The following is a 26,874-nucleotide window of genomic DNA, read 5'->3' on the forward strand; positions in this document are numbered from 1 at the left end:
AAAAAGCCTTTCTCTCTCTCTAAAAAAAGCAACGAAAAAATGTCCTTGGGTGAGGATAAAAAAAAATATTTAAAAATAAAATGAAACTATTAGAAGCAGTCAATAGAGAGAATTGTTTTCTTTTTCTTTTTTCTTTTTTTATCATTCAGGTTCACCATTCACTATTTTCAGCAAAAATAGCTAACTATTGGGAGACTGTTTTTTTTTTTATTTGTAATTATAAGACGATCTAACTAAGGTATAGGCAGCATTTTGCTTACAATTTTCTACCTCAGGACAGTTTTATCTAAACTTAAGTTATAGCTAAATACTTACATTTTCTCTGAGAGAAAAATAAAACTATTCTATTATCTGACAGGTTAAAAAGCCACAGATTACATGAAAACATAAATGTTGTAAATATGTTTTTAAAGAAATTTCTTAAAAATTTGAATGCTTTGAATTTAGACTTAGTATTTTAAGTTGTAGTGACCATGTATTTTGTGTTGTAGAACATAGATATATTATAGACATTCTATAAATAATATTTTTTCTCACACAGAAAAATAAACACTAAAACAGGGACATATGAAAGGATGAGGGGAGAAAACATAGAAAAAAATTGTGGCTAGAAAAAATAAAAAACAAGATTTGAGAGAGAGTTCAGGACAAGATGGAGGCATAGGTAGATGCGCATCACCTCCTCTCACAACCAAAAGAAGGAAACAACCAATTTAAAAACAAAAACCAATCAGAACTGCCAGAAAATCAAACTGTATGGAAGTCCAAAAACCAAGGAGTTAAGAAATATTTATCCAGACTGGTAGGAAGGGTGGAGAGGGGCAGCTGGGGCAGAGAGGATGTGTGACAATGAGGTGGCTGATGGACCACGTGGTCCCACGTTCGCGTGCGGGTAAGCTGGAAGGAACAACTGGGGAGCGAGACAGATGGCACAACCCAGGGTTCCAGCAGGGGCAAAAGAAGCCTTATAACATCTGGCTATAAGAACTGTGAGGTTTGTGGTGGCAGGAGAAACTGCCAGTCTCTTGAAAGGGGGATGAGAGCCAAGCAGGAGGCATTATTCCCTTTCTGGCCCCTTCCCCACATGCAGTGCCACAGTGCGGCAAAGTGGGCTGCCCTCACCTGGTAAACACCAAAAGGTCCGCCCCTTACAACATAACAGGTGCACTGAGACAAAGAAATATGGCCGAAATGAAAGAACAGATCAAAACTCCAGAAAAACAACTAAGCGAGGAGGAAATAGCCAACCTATCAGATGCAGAGTTTAAAACACTGGTAATCAGGACACTCACAGAAATGACTGAGTAGGGAGGCAAAATAAAGGAAGAAGTGAAGGCTAGACAAAGTAAAAGAAAGAAAAATATACAGGGAACCAACAGTTAAAGGAAGAAAACGGGGACTCAAATCAACAATTTGGAACAGAAGGAAGAAATAGACATTCAACCGGAACAGAAGGAAGAAACAAGAATGCAAAAAAATGAGTAGAGGCTTAGGAACCTCTGGGACAACTTTAAGCACTCCAACATCCAAACCATAGGGGTGCCAGAAGGAGAAGAGAAAGAGCAAGAAATTGAAAACTTACTTGAAAAAATAATGAAGGAAAACTTCCCCAATCTGGTGAACGAAACAGACATGCAAGTCCAGGAAGCTCAGAGAGTCCCAAAGAAGTTGGATCCAAGGAGAAACACACCAAAACACATCATAATTACATTACCGAAGATTAGACACAGAGAGAATCTTAAAAGCATCAAGAGAAAAGGAGAGAGTTACCTACAAAGGAGTGCCCATAAGGCTATCAGCTGATTTCTCAAAAGAAAGCTTACAAGCAAGAAGGGACTGGAAAAAAGTATTCAAAGTCATGAAAAGCAATGACCCACAACCTAGAATACTCTATGCAGCAAAGCTATCATTTAGAATGGAAGGGCAGAAAAAGTGCTTTCCAGATAAGGCCAAGTTAAAGGGAGTTCATCATCACCAAGCCCTTGTTATATACAATGTTAAAGGGACCTATCTAAGGAAAAGAAGATCAAAAGTATGAACAGTAAAATGACAAAAAAAACCTCACAACTATGAGCTGCTGAACCTAAAAAAATAAAAACAAAACAAATTAAGCAAACCACTAGAACAGGAACAGAATCACAGCAGTGGGAGATCACATGGAGGGTTATCGGTAGGGAGAGGAAGGGGGAGAATGGGGAAAAAGTACAGGGAATAAGAAGTACAATTGGTAGGTACAAAATAGATGAGGTAGGGGGGCGGAGTGGTTAAGTATCGTATAGTAAATGGAGAAGCCAAAGAACTTACATGTGTGACCATGGACATAAACTAAATGGGGGTAATGCTGGAGGGAATGGGTGTACTGGGCAGAGGAGGATAAAGGGGGAAAAAAAGAATGGAACAACTGTAATAACATAATCAATAAAATGTACTTAGAAAAGTAAGATTTATTTTAAGTACTTTTGACATATTTGAATTGATAATTCAAATCTGCAACATCAAGATGTGCATTTTATTCTGTTTTATCAAATTGTAGCAATAAATTTAATTCTTAATTAAATATTAATTTAATTTAACAATTAAAATGTTAAAATATTTTAAAATCTAAAAATCAAATCTATATATTCAGGTACATTAGGTATTACATATATACTATTAAAGTTAATATAGAGATTTCCTTTAGAAACAGTTTTTCATACATGATTTTCCCAATCGTAATGCACATAATTATTTGTTAACAATTATGTGCATTATGTATATAATGTATGTGCAATTATGTGCATTATGTTGATAATGTATGAAAACAATTCTTCATACATTATTTTCCCAGTTGTAATGCACATAATTATTTGTTAAAGTCAGTGGACTAAGCATAGTGTAGAATTCAGCTGTCATTTGAATGAGCTGATGTCATCACTTAAATGGAAGTCAGTATCATCTTGGACAGTGAAGCATTCTTAATAGTCCAATGGCTGTATTACTGAACAAATGGTGAGATTGTAGAACCTCGGGACTGCCTGGGACTTTTCTTTAATTGCTTTCTCTTTTTCTAGTCTGTTAAGTAAAACATCATACTTTTTGTTAAAAAAATATCTTTAGTTGATTAACACATTTAGCCTATACCTTATTCAATAGTTGTTTAAAATAGCTTAAATGTCCTGGACTTAGAAAAGATTGTATGGTACATAAAATAGGATAGTCTTTAAGATTATTTGGTTAAACAAATGCATACAATACTAAAGAACTTAATGGAACTAAGATTATGCATTCCACTGTTCATATTTTGTTTTTATAGGCCATCTGTGTAGGACCAGAAAACATGCAGATAATGTATCCAGCTATATTTGATCAGTTACTGGCATTTGTAGAATTTTCCTGTAAACCTCCACAATATGGACAACTGGAAACAAAGCACATTGCAAATGCAAAATATAATCAGGTAATTTATTCTAAATTATGTTTACTCTCTAATATTTCATGGCTTATAAATACAAGTCAGTTTCATTTAAGATGGACTCTGATTATCTCAGAAACTTTTCATTCACAAATACATTTTCATATGTCTGGTAACAGTTTTAGCTGAAAAGAAATACTATTTGGGAAATCTTTTCTGTGTTTCTTTTTTTCTTTTTTATGATTTCCGCTTCCCAACTGGTTCCCCAGGAAGTTTAGCCTTCATGTACATCTTCTTCAAAGTTCCATTCTTGACTACCCATCCCACTACAAAATTGCTTCTAAATCCCTAATCCCAATCTTACATAAAATAGATACCTAAAATGCAAAACAAAGATATCTGTATGTATTAAATAAGAAGTCTACTACTGGTGTGAAATTTAGTTGGATTTTACATAAAAGACTTTTATAGCCATAATTGGCAAATTTTAACTTTGTTTTGGCTTACAAGGAAAGTAAATTTCTGAATGCATGCACATGCTGATTTTGTTCAAACAACATAAAAATTATAATTTTACATGGTCCGAAAAGTAGATTTAATGTGTATTAACTTTTTTCATTCTATTTGTCTTGCAACACAATGGAATCACAATAGATCCAACTATTTGCACCGGTGAGTTAAATTTCCTAAAATTGTCCTAACCTGTAGCAACAAAGTATATCTTTTCCAGTTCTTGATAGAATGCTCTATGTGCTTTTTCTGATAGTTTTAATTTTTGCCTGGCTGAAAATGATTATTTCATGAAGTACATATACTTTTGAAAACTTTGCATGTAATATAATCTGACCTAATACCAAGGCCTTTAAGACAAAGAAGATTTTTTCTGTGAAAAAATACAATTTCATTTAATCTCATTTATTTTTAACTCCATGTGAAAATATTACTTTTTAGGCGGAATGGGTAGCCTTGAATTATGTACCATTTGCTGAAAGATCTTTAGAAGTAGTTGTGGATTTATACCAAAAAACAGCCTGTCACAAAGCAGTGGTGAATGAGAAAGTACTCCAGAATATTATTAAGGTAATTCTTCTTTTAAAATATTTATACTTGTATTTGTAGATGACAGTATTGTTGAAATTACTCTTTAGATAATACTTTATCATAATATTGAAATAAATTGAAAATATACTTTATATTATTTATAGTGACTTTCTCCAATGTTCATGGGTAATACTTAGGAACCTGTTTTTCTAAAGTATTAGGTTTTTTTATTTTTTTATTTTTTTAATTTATTTACTTTTTAAATACATTTGTCTCTGCCTCCCCCCCACCTCTTTCCCTTGCCCCCTCCCACCTTCCCTCCCTCAGCTCTTCCCCTTTGGTTTTGTCCATGAGTCCTTGCTATATGTTTTTTTAAAATGAAAAATATTTTAAAGTTGGTATGCATTAGATTTTTTACAGTTTTTTAAAATCTTTTAAATTTTTTTTATTGTTCAAATACATTTGTCTCCTTATACTTCTTAATTTTTGCCCTATAAGACAATGAGTTGAGGATCCTGTTTCTTACGATAGTACTTACCATTCTTCGAAGCTGATGAGCATTCAGGGGGAAATTCACAATACAGCCCATTGGATCATGCGTGCTTTTAACAGTTATTTTTATTTATTTTATTTTTCAGTTACAGTTGACATACAATATTATGTTTTCAGTATTGACAATTATTTTAAAAGGTCATCTCTTGTTTACTGTGATACATTCCTCCAGAAGCATATTTCTTGTTTTTTCCTCTGTTTTGAAAAATTTATACCTTGCTCTTACCCTAGCACATGGATGTGCCTTCTATTTACTGAAAAAAACACAGGCCAATGTAAACAGTCCACCCTCAAAGAAGAGGGCTTTTCTCAGTTTTAAGGTTCATCCCTCTCTGTGTTCAATTCTTTTCTCTTTCCAGAGAAAAAGTAGTTTTCTTTCTTTCATTTTATTTTTTTGTGGGTAATTCTTTCTTTCATTTTCCTTTTGGCCTCTCCTACTTTATCCTGGAAAAATAATGAAGACTTACAAGAACTTCAGTTTACTTCTAGTCAGATTGCCATCCTCTTTTATCTTCCCTTTACTTCTAAACTCCATTAAACAGCTTGTGGCCTTCGCCTAGTCACCAGTCATTTATTAACCTATTGCATGCTGGCTTACTTCCATATTGTGCTACAGAAACCACGTACTCAAAGTTATGGCACATCAAACCTTTTCTAAGCCCTTTTCTAATTCTGTATCTTCCCTTTAACATGGCACTGCCTTTGTCTCTTTAAAACTCTTCTGTTCATTTTTATTGTACTTCTTTCTGTCCCTCACTACTCACACCATAACAACTGTCCTCTCTCTCCTCATTTATTGAGAATATTTTTAAAGCACCTTTGTTACCAGGTACTAATTAAATAGTAAAGATTAAAAACAAGATAGTTCTTACATTTAATAATTTAATGTAGGGAATATAGGAAGGTAACAAATAACAATACCATGTGTTAAGTGCTAAATGGAGGCAGCTCTGCATTCAGATAGACCTGGCTTAGATTAGTACACTTGCTGCTCTATGATTTTGGAAAAGTGAACTAGTCCAAGGGTGTTTCTCATTTGTAAAAGAAGGATAATACCAATGCCACTTATATGTCTTAACTAAAAAAAGAATCAGTTGGGATATAACATTTAATGGTATCCACCAGTTAGTCAGTGTGGAATAAAAAGTTAGTTCCTCCCATAGACAAGGAAGTAGCTAAACTGGCTAGGGGATTTAGGCAAGGATTAATAGAAGGGATTCTTGAAAAAGAAATAATAGAATTTGGTAGATAAAAAGGGAAAGGGAAGTTTTATAGGTAAACTAAACAGTGTAAAAGATCATGATATATTTTTAAAGAAATGTTGAGAAATTCAGTTTAAGGAAGTGACAAGGCCTGGGATAAGTCTGAAAAGGTACTTAGGGATTTTATAACCCATCATAAGGAATCAGACTTTATACCTTAACCATTGAAGTGTTGAACTTTGAAGAATGATGAGAACCAGCTTGGCATTTTTAAAGGAAGTAAGTAATTCCTTTCTGTACTCACACTTGGTTGATGCCACTTACTACATTGTATTGTGGTTAATTGGACAAGGTTCTTTCTCAAAAAGTGTGAGCTTTATGACAGCAGGCACTGAATTTCCTAGTCCCACCACATCTATTTACTGAGAATGCACTGTATTCCAATCCTTAATGAATTGCCTTATTATTTTTAAAAAATGTATAAATTGAATCGATCTGCTGTGTTTAACATTCCCTTGATTTCAGTAAAATACTAATTGTAGTAGTAAACCATACTTTTATCTAACCTGAGGTTATAAAATGTTAATTCAGAATGCCCTTATGTAGTGTAGTACTCTCGTTTGCAAATGACATACATAGGGTTTAACTAGCTTCAACTATGAAGATTCATTGGCATGCTTAGTTGGAAAATTCAGAGGTGGGGGGAAGGTGTTTTAGAATCAGTTGATTCAGGGATTCAGCAGTATCACCAAAAACCAAATTTTTCTCTGTATCTGCTTATGAAGGGTTGGCTGTATCCTAACTACGTTTTTCCTCATAGTGGTAGGCTAAAAATGGGATTATGTGTCCAGTAGGAGGGATTTGTGTGTGTGTTTCTATTATATTATTATTCATGAGTTTCTTAAATTAACCTTAAGGGGACCAGTGTTAGTCCCATGTCTAGTCTCGAATTGGTGACTGTGACCAGGGAAATGGAGTAAATTAACTTAATAATCGGATGATCTCCGTATTCTAATTCCACATGGAAGTAGAGTTTGCTTCCCCTGAAGCACACAGGGAGGGGAAAGGGATTAATATAGCCTGGTCAAGCTAATTATCTGTTAGTAGAGGAGGCCCATTTCATGCTAATATATAATGGTTCATATGTGCACTCAGTAATATTTGGTTTGGAGGGCAATGAAATAGGGTTTTATATTCATGCCATAACATTGAGGTTTGAAAAATTATCTCTTTACTCTTGACCTTCCTCTGACTAGGATTGTTTTATAAAAGCAGAATTTTCACTCTAATGCAAATTAGCCGACAGTATGCTGATACTATTAAGTGATGCTGCTCTGGGATAACTCACTGTGGTAGTTAGGTCAGTCTAGTCTTCCAGGTGCACGATAGACCAATGACTAGAGAGGTCCAATCTGAACAAACAAATTAGTTCTTTCATGGTAAACAGTAACCTGTATTAAAGTTGATCAATTAAAGATTAAGTCTCAGCACCTTAGTCACTACACATCGCTCAGATGCTCTACTCCTGTATCCTCAAGGGTTAAAGATAAAATAAACCATCTTCTAGAATGGCCAACTTTACTAAAATTTTTGGAAAAGAAAAAAGTACATTAAAATGTTAAAGTGTAATATAAAATCCATAGAATTTTAGAGATATAACATGACTTCAAGTTATTGATGCTTTAGGCTATCTTTATTCTCCCCTAACAACTCGTGGAAAAGCATAGGCAGTATTTATCTTTCTTGGATGGGAGAACCCTGTCAGTCAAATTATTTTCTGCTAGGAGAACTATGGCAGAATGTTCTAATTACACAACGTCAAGCTGAGGGAAGCTGCAAAGTTTTGTTTCCTACTCCTACTCTTAACTTTTCAGAAAACCTTCTATTTCTTATGATGAGAAACTGAGGTTCAAAAAAGTTGTCACTTTTTCAGGGTCATTGGTTGCAAAATGGAGACAGTGAGATTTGAGGACCATGACTGAGAAATTGGTCTTCCTAGAAAATAAAATCCTTCTTTAAATGAAAATGCCTATGCTATTATTTTTTTCTGTCTGCTATCATTTTTTAAAAGTAATTGAAGCTGTGTGTATATGTTTTAATGAATACTTATCTTAAACTGTCTTTATTTTCACAGACCCTTAGGGTTCCTCTCAGTTTGAAGTATTCCTGCCCTTCTGAAAGCACATGGAAATTAGCAGTATCTTCTCTCCTCAAAGTTCTTTCTATTGGGCTACCTGTTGCCCGGCAACATGCTTCTTCAGGAAAATTTGACAGTATGTGGCCAGAACTGGCCAACACTTTTGAAGACTTTCTCTTTACTAAAAGGTGAGTTCATTTATTTTTGCCATTAGGACAATCTTTGAAAAAAGTGTACATTATACCTTAACTGCTCTAAAAACAGTATTTCTAATTATTCATTAACAGAGTGATTGGTTATTGAGAATCCTAGATTGTATACAAAACACAACTGGATTAGGCATTTATCCATTTGGTACATTATCTGTGAGCAGTGGAGATTTTGCTCCTTAACAATGGTTTTGGTTGTAAGATAGAAATATAAATATAAGACTATATGAATGCATCATAATTAAAGGACCATGTTTTTAACCAGATAAAGCCAAAAAGATCCATTTTTTTAAAACCATGCTCATTTAGCATTACATAGGAAAGCAATTTCAGAAAACCAGTGTTTTACCAGAATAAATAAGGTCATTGGCAATAATGATCAGCTTTTTAAGATGTTTAGATTTGGAGGCTCCTCAAGCAATTAAAAACAGAAATACAGTAGTTGCCCTTTACCCCATGTAGGTTACATTCTAAGACCCCCTGAAACCACAGATAGTACCAAAACCTATATTTTGTTCTTTACATACGTACCCATGATGAAGTTTAATGTATAAATTAGGCCCAGTGAGAGATTAACAACAATAGCTAATAATAAAGTAGAACAATTACAATAATACACTGAAATAAAAATTACCTGAATATGATTTTTTAAAAATGATGTTTATGTTTGGTGAAGAAAAGGCAAATTTTCACTATATGATACCTAACTGAGTGCATAGGCTAAGGCTGCTCTTTTGACCCCTGACTGAGTGAGAGTGGGATAATTGGAACACAGACTAAATTTTTTTTAATGAGGAGTGTGCTGCTGTTTATCTAGAACTGTGCTATCCCATGTAGTAGTCACTAACAGTTATTAATTACATTTTTTGGTTCACAGGCCAGAACTCAATCCACTGAGCCACACCAGCCAGGGCTTTAATTATATTTTTAAAAAAGATTTTACTTACTTATTTTTAGAGAGGGAAAGGGAGGAAGAGAGGGAGAGAAACATCAACCTGTGGTTGCCTCTCATGTGCCCCCTACTGGGGACCTGGCCTGCAACCCAGGCATGTGCCCTAAACTGGGAGTCAAACCTGTGACCCTTTGGTTTGCAGGCTGGCACTCAATCCACTGAGCCACACCAGCCAGAGCTAATTACATTTTTAACTAAGTAAAATTAAAAATTCAGTTTAGCCAGATTTCAAATTCTCATTGCCATGTATGGCTAATGTCTACCATGTTGGACAGTGCAGATTATTGAACATGCCCATCATCACAGAAAGTTCCTTTGGGTAACACTGATCTAAAATGTGACATTTTAGTGATGATGGACTTATCTGTAATAGCCATGATAGCCAGGTAGTCTTCAGTTCTACAGTCTAATTTTCTTTTGTGCTATGGTACTTAAATTCTATAACAACAAATTCATTTCAATTTTTATGTCCAGTAATCATTGTTAAAATTATAGAACATAACCATTTAAAACTATTAGTTTATAACTATTTAAATGATGAATTTGATATACTTCAAGGAAAAAACCTACATTAGCACTTTGATAATGATCCAGATGAGTCCACAACAGAATGATTTAACTGAAATGATTCTATCTTTCTACTGTTTAGTTATTCAGTAAAAAAAAAAAAAAGTTGTAAACAGAAACAGACTTTTAGATACAGAGAGCAAACTGGTGATTGCCAGTTGGGAAAGGGAGTAAGGGGACTGGGTGAAATAGGTTAAGAAGTATAAATTGGTAGTTACAAAATATTCACAGGCATGTAAAGTACAGCATAGGAAATACAATTAATGAAATAACTATATGGTGTGAGATGGGTACTACTGTGGAGCATCACTCCTAAAGTATATAACTGTCTAACCACTCTGCGCTACACATGAAAGTAATAGAAAATAATGATGGAGACAAATGTATTTGAACAATAAAAAAATTTAATCAAAAAAATAATATCGAATGTCAACTGTAATTGAAAAATAGAAGTTGTAGAGTGCAGAAGGGTTAATTTACATTTTTCTCTCTAAAAGCTTCTCTGTTATTTCAGAATTGAAACTAATGATACGTGATTTTAATTTCTGTTTCTGTAAATGGTCAGATTTTGTTTTGCTTTCTTAGTATTTGTCACCTCTGAAATTTGATTGATATAATGCAAACATACTCTTTGTATTTTCAGGAAACAAATTATGTTTTTATCTTTAAAATAACTCTGAAAATTTGAATTCGTTTCACAATGTTAACTTACATAAAGCAAATAGATTTAGAAAGTTAAACTTTTTCCTTTTTCCTCCAATTATCTGCCTGTTGCTCTCATAATAAATTGAATAAGCTTTTTTTTAAAAAAAAATTGCGGTAACATTGGTTTATAACATTATATAAATTTAAGGTGTGCAATATTATAATTTGATACCTGTATACATTATAAATAGTATGTTAACCACCGAAAGTATAGTTTCCACCTGTCACCATACATTTGACCCTTTTTTCTCATTTTGCCTTCTTCCCACCTTCCATCCCACCTGGTAACCACCAATCTGTTGTTCTTATCTAAGAGTTTGTTTTTATTTTTGTTGTTTCTTTTTTCTTTGTATTCCACATTTGAATGAAATCATACAATTTTTGTCCTTTTCTATATGACTGACCTTACTCAACGTGATACCCTCAAGTCCATCTATCTTGTAAATAGCAATATTTTATCTTTTCTTATGGCCAAGTAAGTAGTCCATTGTGCGTGTGTATGTGTGTGTGCATAAGCTTTTTTATCCATCACCCATTGATGAACACTTAGTTTATTTAAATATCTGAGCTATTGTAAACAAATCTGCAATGAACACAGGGGTGCATATTATATTTTTTAATTTGTGTATTCTTCAGAAAAATACCCATAGGTAGAATAACTAATCATATAATAGTTCTATTCTTAATTTTTTGAGGAACCTCCGTACTGTTTTCCATAGTCACTGCACCAATTTACAATTCCAGTAACAAAGTATAGGGGTTCCCTTTTCTCCACATCCTCTCCAACACTTGTTATTTCTTGTCTTTTTGATAATAGCTATTTTAACAGGTATGAGGTGATATCTCATTGTAGTTTTGACTTGCATTTTCCTGCTAATTAGTGATGTTGAACATCTTTTCATACACATGTTGACCAGTTGTTTATCTTCCTTGTAAAAATGTTTGTTCAGATCCTCTGCCCATTTTTTAACAGGTTATCTTTTGTTTATTTGTAGTTGAGTTATATGAGCTTATACATATTTTTTGCACATTCACCCCTTATCAAAAATATCATTTGAAAATATTCAGTTGGCTGTCTTTTCATTTTGTTGATGGTTTCCTTTGCTATGCAGAAATTTGATGTAGTTTTATTTATTTTGTCTTTTGTTTCTCTTGCTTTTGAGGTCAGATCCACAAAAATGTTGCTAGCTGATGTCCAGGGGCTTAGGGACTTATGTTGTCTTCTATGTATCATATGGTTTTGGGTCTTATATCAATTTTTAATCCATTTTGAGTTAATTTTTGTGTATGATGTAAGAGAGTAGTCTAGTTTCCTTCTCTTACGGATAGTTTGTTCAGTATTCCCAACACCATTTAATGAAGAAACTTTCCTTTCTCCATTATATGGTCTTGGCTCCTTTGTTGTAATTTAGCTATCCATACATGTAGGTTTATTACTGGGCTCTTGGTTCTGTTCCATTGGTCTATATGTCTGTTTTTCTGCCAATACCATGCTGTTTTGATTACTATCCCTTTATAGAATAGTTTGAAAGCAGGGAGTGTGATACCTCTGGCTTTGTTCTTTTTTCTCAGGATTCCTTCAGCTATTTGGGGTCTTTTGTGGTTGTATCCAAATTTGAGGATTTTTTTGTTCTATATCTGCAAAAATGCCACAGGGATTTTGATAGGGATTTTATTGACTCTGTAGATTGCTTTGGGTAATATGGACATTTTTAACATTGTTAATTCTAATTCCTGAGTGTGGAATATCTTTCCATTTCTTTGTGTCATCTTCAATTTCTTTCATTCATGTCTTATATCTTCAGGGTACAAGTCTTCACCTCCTTTATTATATTCTTTGGTTTTTATTATTTTTGTTGAGATTATAAATGAGATTCTTGATTTCTCTTTCTAATAGTTTGTCGTTAGCATATAGAAACGTAACATTTTTACATATTTATTTTGTACTCTCCAGCTTTACTGTATTCATTTAGTATTCCTAATAGGTTCTTGTTTTTGTGTGGGGGGGTGGGTTTGGTAGAGTCTTTAGGGTTTTCTGTATATAAATCATGCCATCCACAAATAGGGATGATTTTACTTCTTTCTTTCAAATTTGGATGCCTTTTATATCTTTTACTTACTGCCTAATTGCTCTGGCAAGGCCTTCCAATACTGTGTTGAACAAAACTGGCAAGAGTGGGCATCTTTGTCTTGTTCTTCATCTTAAAGGAAAAGCTTTCAGTTTTTCATCATTGCTGTGATGTTAGCTGTGTTTTTTGTAATATTTAGCCTTTATTATGTTGAAATATTGTACTTTTCCTTCTCTACTCATTTTATTGAAAGTTTTTGTCACAAATGGGTGTTGAATCTTATAAGATGCTTTTTCTGCATCCATTTGGATGAGGATATGATTTTTTAATCTTTCATTTTGTTAATGTGGTTTATCATGTTGATTCATTTGTGGATGCTGAACCATCCTTGCTTCTCTGGAATAAATTGCATTTGATCATGGTGTGATTTTTGTTTTGTGGTTACCATGAGATTGATATAAAATATCTTATTAAATGAAAGAATCTTTTTTAGCCCTAGCTGGTGTGGCTCAGTGGATTGAGCGCCAGCCTGGGAACCAAAGGGTCACTGGTTCAATTCCCAGTGTACGGCACTTGGCACATGCATGGTTTGCAGGCCAGGCCCCCAGCAGTGGGCGTGTGAGATGCAACCACACATTGATGTTTCTCCCCCTCTCTTTCTCCCTCCCTTCTCCTCTCTAAAAATAAATAAATAAAATCTTCTTAAAAAAAGAGTCTTTTTTATTTTTATAGCATGTTATCTTCATTTGCCTATACAAGTTGTGTTCTTTTCCTTCTTCCCTTTTATGTTCTGTTGTCACAAATTATCCCTTTTTTATGTTGTATGTTAGTTACCAAATTGAAGTAGCTATTGTTATTTTTAATGCCTTTTTCCCCATTTAACCTTCATGCTATAATTAAGTGTCTGAGAATCTAGTTTCTAAGAGAGCTGCAGCTTTCCGATTCTATCACCTTACTTGAAGTTTTGTATGATTTTGTTTTTTCATTTACAGTAGAACAGCTCTCTTCAACATTTCTTGTAAGGCAAGAAGGTGTTGAGCTCCTTCAGCTTTTCCTTGTTTGGGAGGGCCTTTATCTGTCTTTCATTTCTGAAAAATAACTTGGTTGAATATATTCTTGTCTGTCAGTTTTTATTTTCATTATTCTGAATATGTCATTCTACTCTGACCTGCAGTGCTTCTGCTGAGAAATCTGATGATAGCCTGATGGGGGTTTCTTTGTAGGTTACTATTTTTTCCATCTTGGCTGCTTTAAGAGTTCTTTTTTTTTTTTTTAATCATTGCCTTTAGGCAGTTTTAATATAATGCGTCTTGGAGAAAGTCTTTTACATTGAGATAATTAGGTATTCTATTAGCTTCTTATGTGTGTATGTCCAGTTCATTTTCCAGGATTGAGAAGTTCTCATCTATTACTTCTTTAAATGTCTCTCTCCCCTTCTCCTTCATTTCTCCTTCTGAGGTACCCGTAATCCTATTTGCCCTTTCTCATGCACTTGGATAGTTCTTGTAGAGTTCTTTCATTTAAAAAAATCTTAGTTCTCTTTTCTCTTCCACCTGAATCATTTATAGGTGCCTACCTTTAAACTCACTAATTTTTTCTTCCACCTGATCTGTTCTATTTCCAATGCTTTCTAATGTACTTTTTAGAAGACTTTCTTTATTTATTTTTAGAGAGAAGGGAAGGGAGAGAGAGAGGCGGGAAGAAATATTGATGGGTTGACTCTCACACATCTCCAACCGGGTTCTGAGCCCACAACCCAGGCATGTACCCTGACTGAGAATTGAAGCGGCAGCCTTTCGCTTTGCAAGATGATGCCTAGCCAGTTGGGCCACACCTTCCAGGGTTCCAGTGCATTCTTCATCTCATTTATTCAGTTCTTTACCTCCAGAATTTCTCTTTGGTTCTTTTCTTAGAATTTCAGTCTCTTTGGTAAAGTACTCCTTTTCATTGTATTCCTAGTCCCTTTGAACTGCATTTCTGAGTTTTCTGGTATCTTGTTTAGTTTATTCCTGACAACTATTTTGAATTTTCTGTCATTTAGATCACAGTCTTCTGTGGCTTTGAGTTTGGTTTCTGGAGAATTGAAGAAGCAATCACCTTTCTTATTTAGGTACAGCTTTAATTTTAATTCAGCAGGTTGATAGAGACCTCTCTTTAGTTTACCAGTAGGTGGCACTATTTCACAAGTTTTTACCTCTCATACCTGAGCTGATTCTAGTTCTGTCTGAGTAAGCAGTTTCAACATTCTCTGCCAGAGATATGCCCTCTTCCTCACTTTTTGTGCCGCTAGGGTTGCTGGTGCCTTGATGCTCTGATTGTAAGTTTTCTTGCTGTTGCAGGCATCTCTGTCAGAGTCATAAGGATGCCATACTTTGGGTAGCCAGACATGTGTGCACAGCCTCTGCTACTGTTAGTTCTGAGCCTGTTGGGCTGGTGGGGCACTTCCACAGCCAGGGAAGGAAGCCACTGTTTCTGGAGGGCATCCCCCCCCCCCCCCCCCCTGCTCCACTGAAGCCCCGCGCTGAAGCCCTGGTGAGGTGTGCTGGAGTTGCAGCCTGATCTCTACCACTTCAGCAGGGCTCACTAGCGCTGTCGTCTCCGCCACCACTGCTGGGGACCTGGGTTACAGGCACTGTCCCTGACATTCCTTCTTTTTTGCCTATCCCATTCATTCCAGTCCACCACCTGCAACTGTATAGACATGTGGATCTCTCAGGCAACCTGGTGTGTTGAGCATAGGAATCTTTGCTGAGTTATAGATGTCCCTCTAGTTGTAGAACAAAGGGGAGAGAAAAAGGAAGCGTTTTACTTCTTCATAAGTAAGTTTTACTTCTTCATGCTGATTTCACCTCTGAATAAGGTTTTAGATCAGTTTTGTTTTTTGTATTTTTGCTTTGAGTACAACTTAAGAATTTCTTTTCTGTCTTTCCACCATATTTCTTATTCTTGAGTTTCCTGTTGAACATTCTTTATTTTCCAAACCATGTTTTCATTTTATTCTATTCAGTTTTCTGAAGTACTTTTTTTACAGAAAAGTAGACAGTGGAATCAAAGACCCAATAATAGGGAATTTACATTTTATATAATAGTGTATTAATGCAGTTGTAGTTTAATTTTATTGCAGTCTTTTGCCTGAGGCCCTCCTTACATTAAAGAAAGGTTTGAGTATATTGAATATGTTGAAAAATCACATTGGCTAAGAAGCAGCTAGCATAGTGGATAAGAGCACTGACTCAAGAACCAGACTACCTGGATTCAAATCTCAGCCATACTTTGTAACTGTGATGTTTTGGACAGGTAATTTTTACCTTTCAGTGACTCATTTCCTTTATCTGTTAAATAGGAACAGTAATGCTACCTATCTCATACAGTTATTGTGAGAATTAAATCACTTAAAGTAAATGAATGCTCAGAACAGTGCCTGGAACATAAATGCTTTTAAAATGCTTTCTACCACTGTTACCCTCTTTATGATAATTTCTTTTCCTTAAGACAAACTGACATTGTCCATGTCCTTTCTCATGAAACAGCCATGTCTTAAACTAAAAATTTAAAGACCAAAACTCTAAATAACTTGGACCAGGAAATTTACCTCTAAATTTTGACTAGAAAAAAATAAGGGTACAAAGTTCTGCTATCCACAAAATCATGTTCTAGGTTGTGGTTACCCTAATGACAAATTTAATAAGCCTTCTACTACATGGAGTGTCAGAAACAAATCCTATATTGAGAAAAAACCTGTGGGCTTCTCATGACTCTGCCACATACTATCTGTTGACCTTGAATTGGTCATTTCCCTCATTAGGCATCATTTTCCTTAATTGTAAGAAGAAATAATTGATTAGACTAATTGTAAAAGTTCACGATTATTTTATATATTTTGACTTAATGTTTCAATCAGTGTTTTTAACTGAAAAGGTTACATGATATGGATAAAATCCAGTTTAGTTTTTATTTCGTAGTCCAAAAATACTTTTTAAGGCTCAAATTGAAAGCTCTCATTAGTTAACTGATAATAAAAATGAAGTGCTCACTTAGAGAACCTAAAAACCATGCACATTTTCAGTTTTTTGAGGTTTTGTTTTTATTTTCCAAATAGCCGATTATTTTGGAAATCAGAAGCTGTTATATTTTAAATTTTATTTTGTGCTACGTATATAATGTGTTTTAAAATGGAAGTCCATCAGTAGTATTTCAGCAGTAGGAAGAGTATTTTGGAATGTTGCTTGAAATAGCAAGACTTAGGTTTTCAGATCATATTAACTTTTGAGGATCTTCTATTTATTTTTTAAAAGATTTTATTTATTTTTAGAGAGGGTAAGGGAGGGAGAAAGAGAAGGAAAGAAACATCAATGTGTGGTTGCCTCTCATGTACCCCCTACTGGGGACCTGGCCCACAACCTAGGCACGTGCCCTAGGCTGGGAATCGAACCAGCGACCCTTTGGTTTGCAGACCAGCACTCAGTCCACTGAGCCACACCAGCCAGGGCTCGAGGATCTTTTATATGAAAACATTTTTAAGTTTTTAAACTGATTCATTACGTACTCTAAGACTCCTTTCTCAGTGATGTTTCCCAACTGTTTTTGGTCTGCAAACTGCTTTTGCAAGGCAGTACAATTACAAAGAAAATACAAATAAAACCATAATCAAATAGAAGAAAGGGTTTGGACATCATTGAGGACCATCATAAATAAATAGTTTAAATGAGTAAAAGAAATACCATTAAAGATGAAATACATAAGAACTGTAACCTGGTAGACACTTGGGGTTCTTTAGAAATTCACTCATCCAACCTCTTGAGTACCAAAACTTGATACTTGTCCTCTAAAAGACATATGGGCTTGTGTGAATTCATGCAATTAATGGTCTGTGGATCTTAAGTTACCAGATCACTAAGTACTATCCCAAATAATTGAAATGAAACATGTTCACACAAAAACTTGTACACGAATGTCCATAGCAGCATTATCATAATGGCCAAAAAATTAAAACAATCCCCAAGTTCATCGACTGATGAACAGACTATATATACTGCCATGAAAAGGAGTAGAATATTGAGACAGGCTACAACATAGATGAATATTGAAAACATTATGTTGAATGAAGCAAATCAGGCACAAAAAGCTATATATTATACGATCTCATTGATATGATATATCCAAAATATGCAAAACCATAGAGATAGGAAATAGATTAATGGTTGTCAAAAATGGGAGGAAGGAAGAATGAGGAGGGACTACTAATGGGTAGTCACTAGAATTAGAGGTGATCATTGCACAACTTTATGAATATGCTAAACAGCACTGAATTACACACTTTAAAAGGGTTATTTATGGTGCATGAATTGTATATCAATAAAAAAATTTTAATGTACCTTACCGAAAGAACTAACAAAAAATACAAATAATGTTTCATCAGTTTGAAGGCTTTTTTATTTGAAATAGAGACTAATGAAAAGAATTTTTTAAAGATTATTCCTGTATACCCCAAACTTAGAGAATATAAGAATCTTATATGGCCCATTTGTACCTACAACATTGACCATCTCCTTTTAAAATTTTTAGGTAAATTCTGTTAATCATCAGTGTATTTTAAAGCTCAACCAATGTTTTTGATATGCTCAAAGTGTCTAACTTATAAGTTAAAATAAATAACCATTAGCTTGTGTTCTGAGATGAGATAATCCAGCCTATGCACAATTGAATAATTTCCTGATTTTATTGACTATTAAAGATTAGAAGAAGAGGATCGTTCAGTTTTTAGCTCTGAATGCTGCTCTTTTCCCCCATTATGAGATATTTTAAAAATACAGTTAAGTGTTTCTGATATATGATCCCAATTATATTATTTTAGTGTATGTTCCTAATCAGCTTTTTGAAAAAAATTAGGAGTCAGGCAGTTGGTATTTGTGTGTGTGTGTGTATTTGAATATCTATAAATAGATGAACCAAATTATACCATACAGAGCAAAGAGTCCTAAATACAAAATTATATGCCATATTTCTAAACTTAAATGTGATAATACTGTTTTTACATTTAAAAACTAAAATAGAAGAATTTAGGCTCAAGTATCAAATAAGTCTAGGTTCAAATTGTGGCCTTGTCAGTTATTTACAGTGTATTCTTAGTCATATTATTAGCCATTTTATGCTTCAGTTTCCTCTTCTGTCAATTACATGATAATACTACATGTCGTCACTATGGAAACATAGGAGATAATATAAATAAAGGTCTTAGTACAGTGGGAAGCTCCCTAATTTTGCTGTCATTTTTGTAATAACCATTACCATCCTATTCTCAGCTGTTTTTGAACAGTTAGTATTTTTCTGTTTCATAAGTTTAATGCCATTTTATTGCTCATTCTTTTTTTTACAGATTATTTTAATTGTATTTTTCCCGTTACCATTTGGCCCATTATACCCCCTCCCCACCTTCACCACACAATTGTCCACGTCCACGAATCCTCTTTTCTTATTTCTCAATCCCTCCATTCCCTGCCCTCCCCCCACCCCTTAGCTGTCACTGTGCTCTCTCTGAGTCTGCCCCATTTCCCTTGAGCGTTCCGTTTGTTCATTAGATTCCACAGACGAGTGAAATCATATAGTATTTGTCTTTCTCTGACTTGCTTATTTCACTTAGCATAACGTTTCCAGGTCCATACTGTCGCAAAGGGTAAAATTTTCTTTCTTTCTTTTTTTTTTTTTACGGCTGAGTAGTATTCCATTGTATCAATGTCCCATAATTATTTTATCCATTCATCTACTGATGGACACTTGGGCTCCTTCCATATCTTGGCTGTTGTAAAACTGCTCATTCTTAATAAGAGTTACAGAGTCTAGAATTCACCTTGGTTCTCTCAGAACTTTCAGTGTCTTCTGATCTTGCTGGAACAATTTTCTGCTTTAGAAAGTCTGAATCCGTCCTCTCCTTTTCAGATGTCTTTATCTTTTATTGTAAAGATCTTTAATATATTGGACTTGTTAAAATTAATGATTAATGGATGGTCTCTGAATGAATAACTCAGCAACTTGACCAAGGCTTTCTTAAATCACTGGCAATATAAGGGAATTCAGGTATCATCACAGTGGTAAATTTTGATATACCTGCAGATGATAATATCTTTACTTTTCCTTGTTTTTGCATTCTTAGTACTGAAAGAAGTTCAGTCCTACAGATTCTATTTAGTTCAGGTTTGGACCAAGTATTTTTGTTGCTGGAATTTCATGTTCATAATTAGTCATTTATACTAATGACTTTAATTAAAAATACTTTTAAAGTGGTAATGAAAAAATACAATAAAAAGTAAAGAAATACTATTCTTTTAAATAAATGGTAATTTCCCACACTGGTGAAAATACAATTTTTTTGTCATTTGAATACTGTATTTTCTGTTTATATTTCCAGAGAATATTTTGCCTTTAAAAATCAAGTGTTTTATTTTTATTTTTTAGCATACCTCCAGATAACCTCTCTATTCAAGAATTTCAGAGAAATGAAAGTATTGATGTTGAGGTGAGGAAGCTATTTAAAACATTTTCCTTTGACTGTTTGTGAAAAGCACATAGTAGAATGTTGAATCTATAAAATTGCTAAAAGAATAAAGTGGAGTAATAGGTTAAGCTTGAACCAAAAGTATTAAAACCTTATAAAGGTTAAAGGTTAATTTTAAAGCACTGAAAATTTTTAAATGACTTCCTTATATTTGCTAGCTTGTGCTGTGTATATATTTTCTAGATACTTCGTTGTGTCCATTTAATAATTTTAAGTAGCAGTTGATTCAGTAAAATAAATGCATTAGTCAACAAGCATGTACTGTATTTAAAGCTACTCTACAATTGAACAACTCAGATGTTTGTAGTTCAAATTAATGAGTTGCTTAGATTTTTTTTTTCTGTTTTTAATTAGCCATAGACATGGCCTCTAGAATCCTTGAAGCAAATGAGTTTTAAAGAATATATTTTGTTGACTATAAATTGAATTTAAAGAAGTAGTTTTTGGTTGTGGATTTTTTGTTGAGGGAATCATTGTTTTGTTTTGTTTTTCCTTTAAGTGGGATAGGGGAACTTTTAAGTAAATCAAATCAAACCCATTTAAAGTGTACATAAGAAGCATAAGCATCGTCATGTAAATACAAAATACTGCTTTTGTCTAGTTACTATATTAAAACTCTTGTAAACTTTTCTTCAAAATTCCCTTCTTTTTCTTCAAAAGGAAAAAAAATAGTACATTATATACTAGAAATAAGCTAGTGAACAAAAATGAATATAACTTTTTCTTACAACTCATTTTTATGGTTCTAAAAGGTAATATAAATCTTATTTTTAATCCTGTTTTGGATATTTTATTCTAATATGGATAAATTCCATATGCTGATTCTTTCTCTAGAGCACTGCAGATATACATATACCCTGCATATACCCTGTTGAAGATCAACATTTGCTAAAACCATTGCATAGTAAACAGTTTATAGTGTTGATTACTTTGTGATAGCTATTTACTAGAACAGGTGGGGGAAGCAGACTAATCACCCTCTATACTAACATTAAAATGTTTGTGTACTTCTATTAAGAAAGATTCTTTAACTGATTTTTAGAAATGGTCTTTTGTGTCAGTCTTTTTCAAGAAAAAAACGCACTTGAATTGCCTCTTTTGTTTTAGGTAGTTCAGCTTATCAGCACTGAGATACTACCTTATGCCAATTTTATTCCTAAGGAATTTGTTGGTCAGATAATGACCATGCTTAATAAGGGCTCAATACATTCTCAGTCATCTTCATTTACAGGTATGTTATTTCAATGTTGTTGTTTTTTAAATGTTAGTAAGTATTGAGACACTTTTGAAGGAGCCAAATGTAAAAATGTTTATTCCTTTGATTGTGGTAAATGTATATGGGAGAATGGTAAGGTGATTTTTAAGAATGTGATTTAGAGCACTTAGCTTTATGAGAGGAGAATGTGTTAAATATTCTGTGAATTATATACAATGAATTAAATTGCAAAACACTTAAGGAATCCACTTAAGGCTTTCAGGGTGACTCAGGTTACCAGTTTTGTTAAGTCATGGATTATTGGGAGGTAATAAGTATATAATCTGCCAATGGTTGGTTAACCTCTCTGAGTTTTGTCATGTACAAGATGAAGATGTTAATATTAACCTCTTTAGACTGTAAATGCAGAGTTAATCTATTTAAACAAACAAACAAAAATACCTTAACATTAGTTAGAGAAACTTCACACTTAGAGAATACTTACTACATGTAGGGTTTTATGCCAGAATATTAATCCTATTGTTCACAATATTTCTGTGAGGATAGGTTTCACCATATTACAGAAGGGGAAATGGGTTTAAAAAGCTTGAAAAAACTGCCCACATTCTTAAGTCTGGAAACCAAAATTCATCCTTAAAAAGAACTACATACTTCCTTTTGCTCTGGCTTGTGTGGCTCAATGGATTGAACACTGGCCTGTGAATCAAAGAGTCACTGGTTCAATTCCCAGTCAGGGCACGTGCCTGGGTAGCGGGCCAGGTCCCCAGTAAGGGGTGTGCGAGAGGCAATCACACATTGATGTTTCTCTCCCTCTCTTTCTCCCTCCCTTCCCCTCTGTCTAAAAATAAATAAATAAAATATTTTTTAAATGGATTTATTAAAAGAAGTACATCTTTTAATTATATCATTCTGCTTTACTGAGAGATGATCTGTAAGTTGCTTTTTGCTGTTCTCTTTTTCTAAGCCTGTTCTTAAGTGTTTAATATAACTGTGGCATCATAATGTGATTTTTCTGTTAGATGAATAAAAATTGTAAATATGCGCCATCAATACCTACCCTTAATCCCCAGAATTTACCAGAGCAGTGACTGACTTAGCTACTAAATTGTGAACACTTTAAAGAGCATATACGTGCACAGCTTGACCACTAGATGTCTCTCATGGTGCTTACTTCGCAAACTAGTTCTTTTTTTCTAGCCCAGACAATTTTTAAAACTGTGCAGATTTAACACACATGAGACCCTCAGAGAAAAAAAATCTTGAAGTCCATTTATCTTAATGTAGTCAACTTTCTATTATAGAGTATATGAAAAATTTTATAAACATTTTTATAAAATATACATTAAGAACAATATTTATCATTACTTGATATAAATATTTTGGGCTAAATATGGACTACTGAGTTACTATGTATACTTTTTCATTAGTGTACTAGGATGTCTGTTACCATTTATACTATTAAGTGTACCCTGATAAGGAAGGTGCATGGTACCTGAAGGTACATGACATTTTTCCAATGACTCTGAGTTTGAATGTTTTTTAAACATATACATACAGAGCCATCCTTGCCAAACAAGACCAATCCGTAAACACAGAGGTTCCAGTGATCGTTTTGGTCCCCTGCCCTTAAGTATGATCTGACAGCCAAAACTCACAGACATTTGAGGAATTCCTCCAACATGGAAGATAAAGACCGAAACAAATGAAGGAGGGTAAAAAAAACTGGGAGGAAAGAGATAATGTAGAATCATAGAAAACATTTTAAAAAAGAAAAGCACAATTAGTATAATTAGGATGCTCAAACAGATTAAAAAAACTTTACATCCATGAAACAAGGAAAATTTTATTAAAAGGGAATAATTAGAATATTAAAAGAGGTCATAGAAACTAAAATGTAATAGAAGAAATAACAAGTTCAACGAAGGGTTGGAAGAAAACATTAAACAACCCAGAAAGTACAGCAAAGACAAAAATGTGAACAATATGGGAAGAAACAAATAAAATAAATAAAGGGATATAATATCTGACACTAGGTCTTCCATACAGAGAATAGAGAAAAGAGAGGAGAGGAAATTCTCAAAGAAACAACATGAAGAAATAAATCTTCAAATTAAAAATGGTCATTCAGGACCCAGAAGAGTGAAAGAAAAAGGACCCACAATGAGGCATGTCATCATAAAATATCAAAACCTCGACGATAAAGAGAAGATCCTAAAAGATTTCAGAAAGAAACGAAAAAAGTTCCACACAAAAGAGTTGTATCAAAATAACATTGGAATCCTCAGTAGCCACACTGGATGCTAAAAGACATCGAGGCAGTGGTTTTAGTTATAAATAGAAAAGATTTTTAATGTGGAATTTTATTCTGGGCCTACTGTTGGGCCAAGTATGAATGTAGAACATTAATTTTCAAATGTCAGCATGCTTTATAATCAGCTGGAGGGCCAGCCATTGCTGGGTTTTACCTCTAGAGTTTCTGATTCAGTAGGTCTGGTATGGGACATAAGAACCTGCATTTCTAACAAGTTCTCTTGTGATGCGGAGGCTGCTAGGATCCACACTTTGAGTATCACAGTAAAATAGTGACATTTGCAGAAATGCAAGGTCTCAAAAATTATACTTCCCATTCTCTCTTTCTCAACTGCTGTGGAATATGCTCCATGAAAACAAAAGAATAAACTAAGGAATGGGGTGGCATGAGATCTAGGAAATAGGATAAAACACAAGAGAGAATAAAAACAATTTGCAGAGTCATGGCAAAGACTAGTTCCAAGATATAGCTGGTGTGCAGCATGTGTAGAGAAAAACTAATCCAGACTGGAGCAGAATTCAGGCTCCAGGAAAGATGGTGCTAAGGGAAGAAACAAAGAAAGAAAGGGAAGGAAGGGAGGGAGGGAGAGGTCATTGCAAGTTTGACCGTGTAGAATATTATTGATAGTTATTCTACTGTGCTGTTGAAAGATATAAAAAGACCATGACAGGAAAGATGTTGAGTAGAAGAGATGAGAGTGTATAGTCTTGCCTTGTTTTTGATCTTGCTAGAGAGAAAAGTGTGTGTATATATATATATATGTATGTGTGTATATATATACTTTTTAAGAGTTATCATTAAAGTATATTAATTTAACTTTTATTAACCATCAAAAATTATTTTACAGAAGCTGAGATTGATATCCGTTTGAGAGAAGAATTTTCTAAAATGTGCTTTGAAACATTACTCCAGTTTTCCTTCAGTAATAAAGTCACAACACCCCAAGAAGGCTATATCTCACGAATGGCACTTTCAGTGCTTTTAAAAAGGTCTCAAGATGTACTCCATCGCTATATAGAGGATGAAAGATTAAGTGGTAAATGCCCCCTTCCGAGGTATATATTTTATTTTATTAAAGAATAAAATATATTATTATAGTTATTTTAAAAAAACCCTCTGAAAACCAAATGTTTTCATAAGTGATCTGAACTTTACCTTCTGAGGCTATTTATAATTTTATTTATTCCATACAATCTAAACGGTCTTTAGTTTTAGTGATGATATGTTAATGTTTTATTATGGGGTGCCTTTTCAGATTCCTCATGGAGGTTAAGTAATATGTGATATATATACCAAATTACCTTTTGAATTTGAAAAAGAAATTTAATTCTAAAATACATTTTTTTCACAAGGATTTCTGGCTAAGGGCTTATGGATTTGTATGAGTGCATGATTGTGTATTTCTCTAGAGATAAAAATAATAAATTATCCTTTAGGAACTTCCCAGTTTGTTTAACACTCATTTCTAAGTTTCTCTGTATTATACTAAACTGATTTGCTTCTCCTTTAGCCAGACTATAATGGCAGAAGGGGCCTTAAGTGTTTCTGCTAAGCTAAGGCTAATCAAAGTTGGGGCAGAAGTCATCAAAAAAATGCATTCATAAGTTAGGGTTGTATTGCCAATCTACTTTTTAATGTAAAAGCTAGAATTTGAGTGTAAAGCAAATGGAACCAAAATAATATTGGAAGACAAAGTTATTAAAGTCAGGAAAGAGGAAAATCACTGTGGGTCCCATTTCCTAAGCTAGTATTAGAGAGGGAAATCACTAGCCCTAAATTTTTGTGCACATTCTTATTTACCTTTAATAAATTTTCGGAGTTGGAATTGACTTGTCAAAAGATATAAACATTATAGAAGCTTTTGATGTGTATTACAAATTGCCTCCCAGGGATTTCTACCAATTTACATTTTCCAAGGAGTATATGAATGTCCATTTCTTCAGTTTTTAGCATTTTAAAATTATTTGCCAGTTTATCATTTATTTTCTTTTTCAAATTTGATGAATGAAAAATAGTCACATAGTAGTTTGCTGTGCTTTCTTTTTGAATTATCAAAGCTTATTACTCATTGTAATTTTTTTAGGATTCACTGTATTTTGAATTTCTACAGCATAAAAATTATACCTCATATTCAGGTATATATATACAAAAACATTCCAAAGACTAGTAACTTGGTTATAGTCATAACTTAAAATTGATTTATCAAAATTGATCTGAAGTATACTTGAATAAACTAATAAAGTTGCTTTGTTTGGAATATTTATATTTATTAGCTTATAACATATTTGATTTCAAAAAATAACTTTTCCTTAATTTTTAAATGTTTTGTATTCTATTGTTTTTAAATTGAATCTTATTTATAGTTGTGCTATGAAGTGTTATATTGTATCATACTATGATGTGGTTACCATTACATTATTTTCTAAAAAGCTACATTGCAACAGGATAAAATACTTCAGTGCTTACAAAGAGCAGCTTGACATTGTACCCTTTCATAGTACTAGGAACATCTTATTTGCAGAATGGTAACACAGATGCATGCCAGGAATAGGGTTAGGGCACTGTTTATACTATAGCATAAGAATTTTATTTTTGTAGGGAGAAATAAGGGACTCAAGCTACTCTTGTTCATACTTTACAGCAAATTCATTCCTCATTGTTAATGTCTCCCAATAGTGCCACCTTAGAACTGATTTTGAGCATGTTACTTGTTGTATGAGAATGTTAAATAAAAACACTAATATAACTTTAAATACTTTTAAACAGCAAGATAAATATATGTGCTAGGATGTAATAGTAGTCTTTATTTCCATTTAATCTTTGGCAAATCCTTTCTAGTACTAATTAGTTAAAAATAAAAAACCTTTCACAGTGAAGTTTTAAAAGCATATATTATAAAATGCTTTAATTTTAAGTAGCTACATGAAATAGCTTACAAATAAATTTAGATTTACATGAGTAGATTGCGTC

The 26,874-nt window shown here is 33.6% G+C and overlaps 1 protein-coding gene across 3 annotated transcripts in view; it reads left to right on the forward strand.

Annotated features, from left to right (window-relative positions):
• Positions 1-26,874, forward strand: part of MON2 (MON2 homolog, regulator of endosome-to-Golgi trafficking) — a 120,408-nt gene that overhangs the window by 86,771 nt on the left and 6,763 nt on the right. For 2 of the 3 annotated variants that reach the window (XM_054580029.1, XM_054580032.1), the window contains 7 exons: positions 3,293-3,436; positions 4,046-4,063; positions 4,343-4,471; positions 8,321-8,511; positions 20,278-20,338; positions 21,485-21,608; positions 24,752-24,959. In XM_054580029.1, coding sequence (XP_054436004.1) covers positions 3,293-3,436; positions 4,046-4,063; positions 4,343-4,471; positions 8,321-8,511; positions 20,278-20,338; positions 21,485-21,608; positions 24,752-24,959 — 875 coding nt within the window. The remainder of the gene's footprint in view (positions 1-3,292; positions 3,437-4,045; positions 4,064-4,342; positions 4,472-8,320; positions 8,512-20,277; positions 20,339-21,484; positions 21,609-24,751; positions 24,960-26,874) is intronic. The other variant, XM_054580030.1, reaches the window with a different exon arrangement.

Source organism: Pteronotus mesoamericanus, unplaced genomic scaffold (genome assembly GCF_021234165.1).
Source record: "Pteronotus mesoamericanus isolate MK-2021 breed Mesoamerican mustached bat unplaced genomic scaffold, CSHL_Meso_final contig_56, whole genome shotgun sequence".
NCBI classification, from domain to species: Eukaryota; Metazoa; Chordata; class Mammalia; order Chiroptera; family Mormoopidae; genus Pteronotus; species Pteronotus mesoamericanus.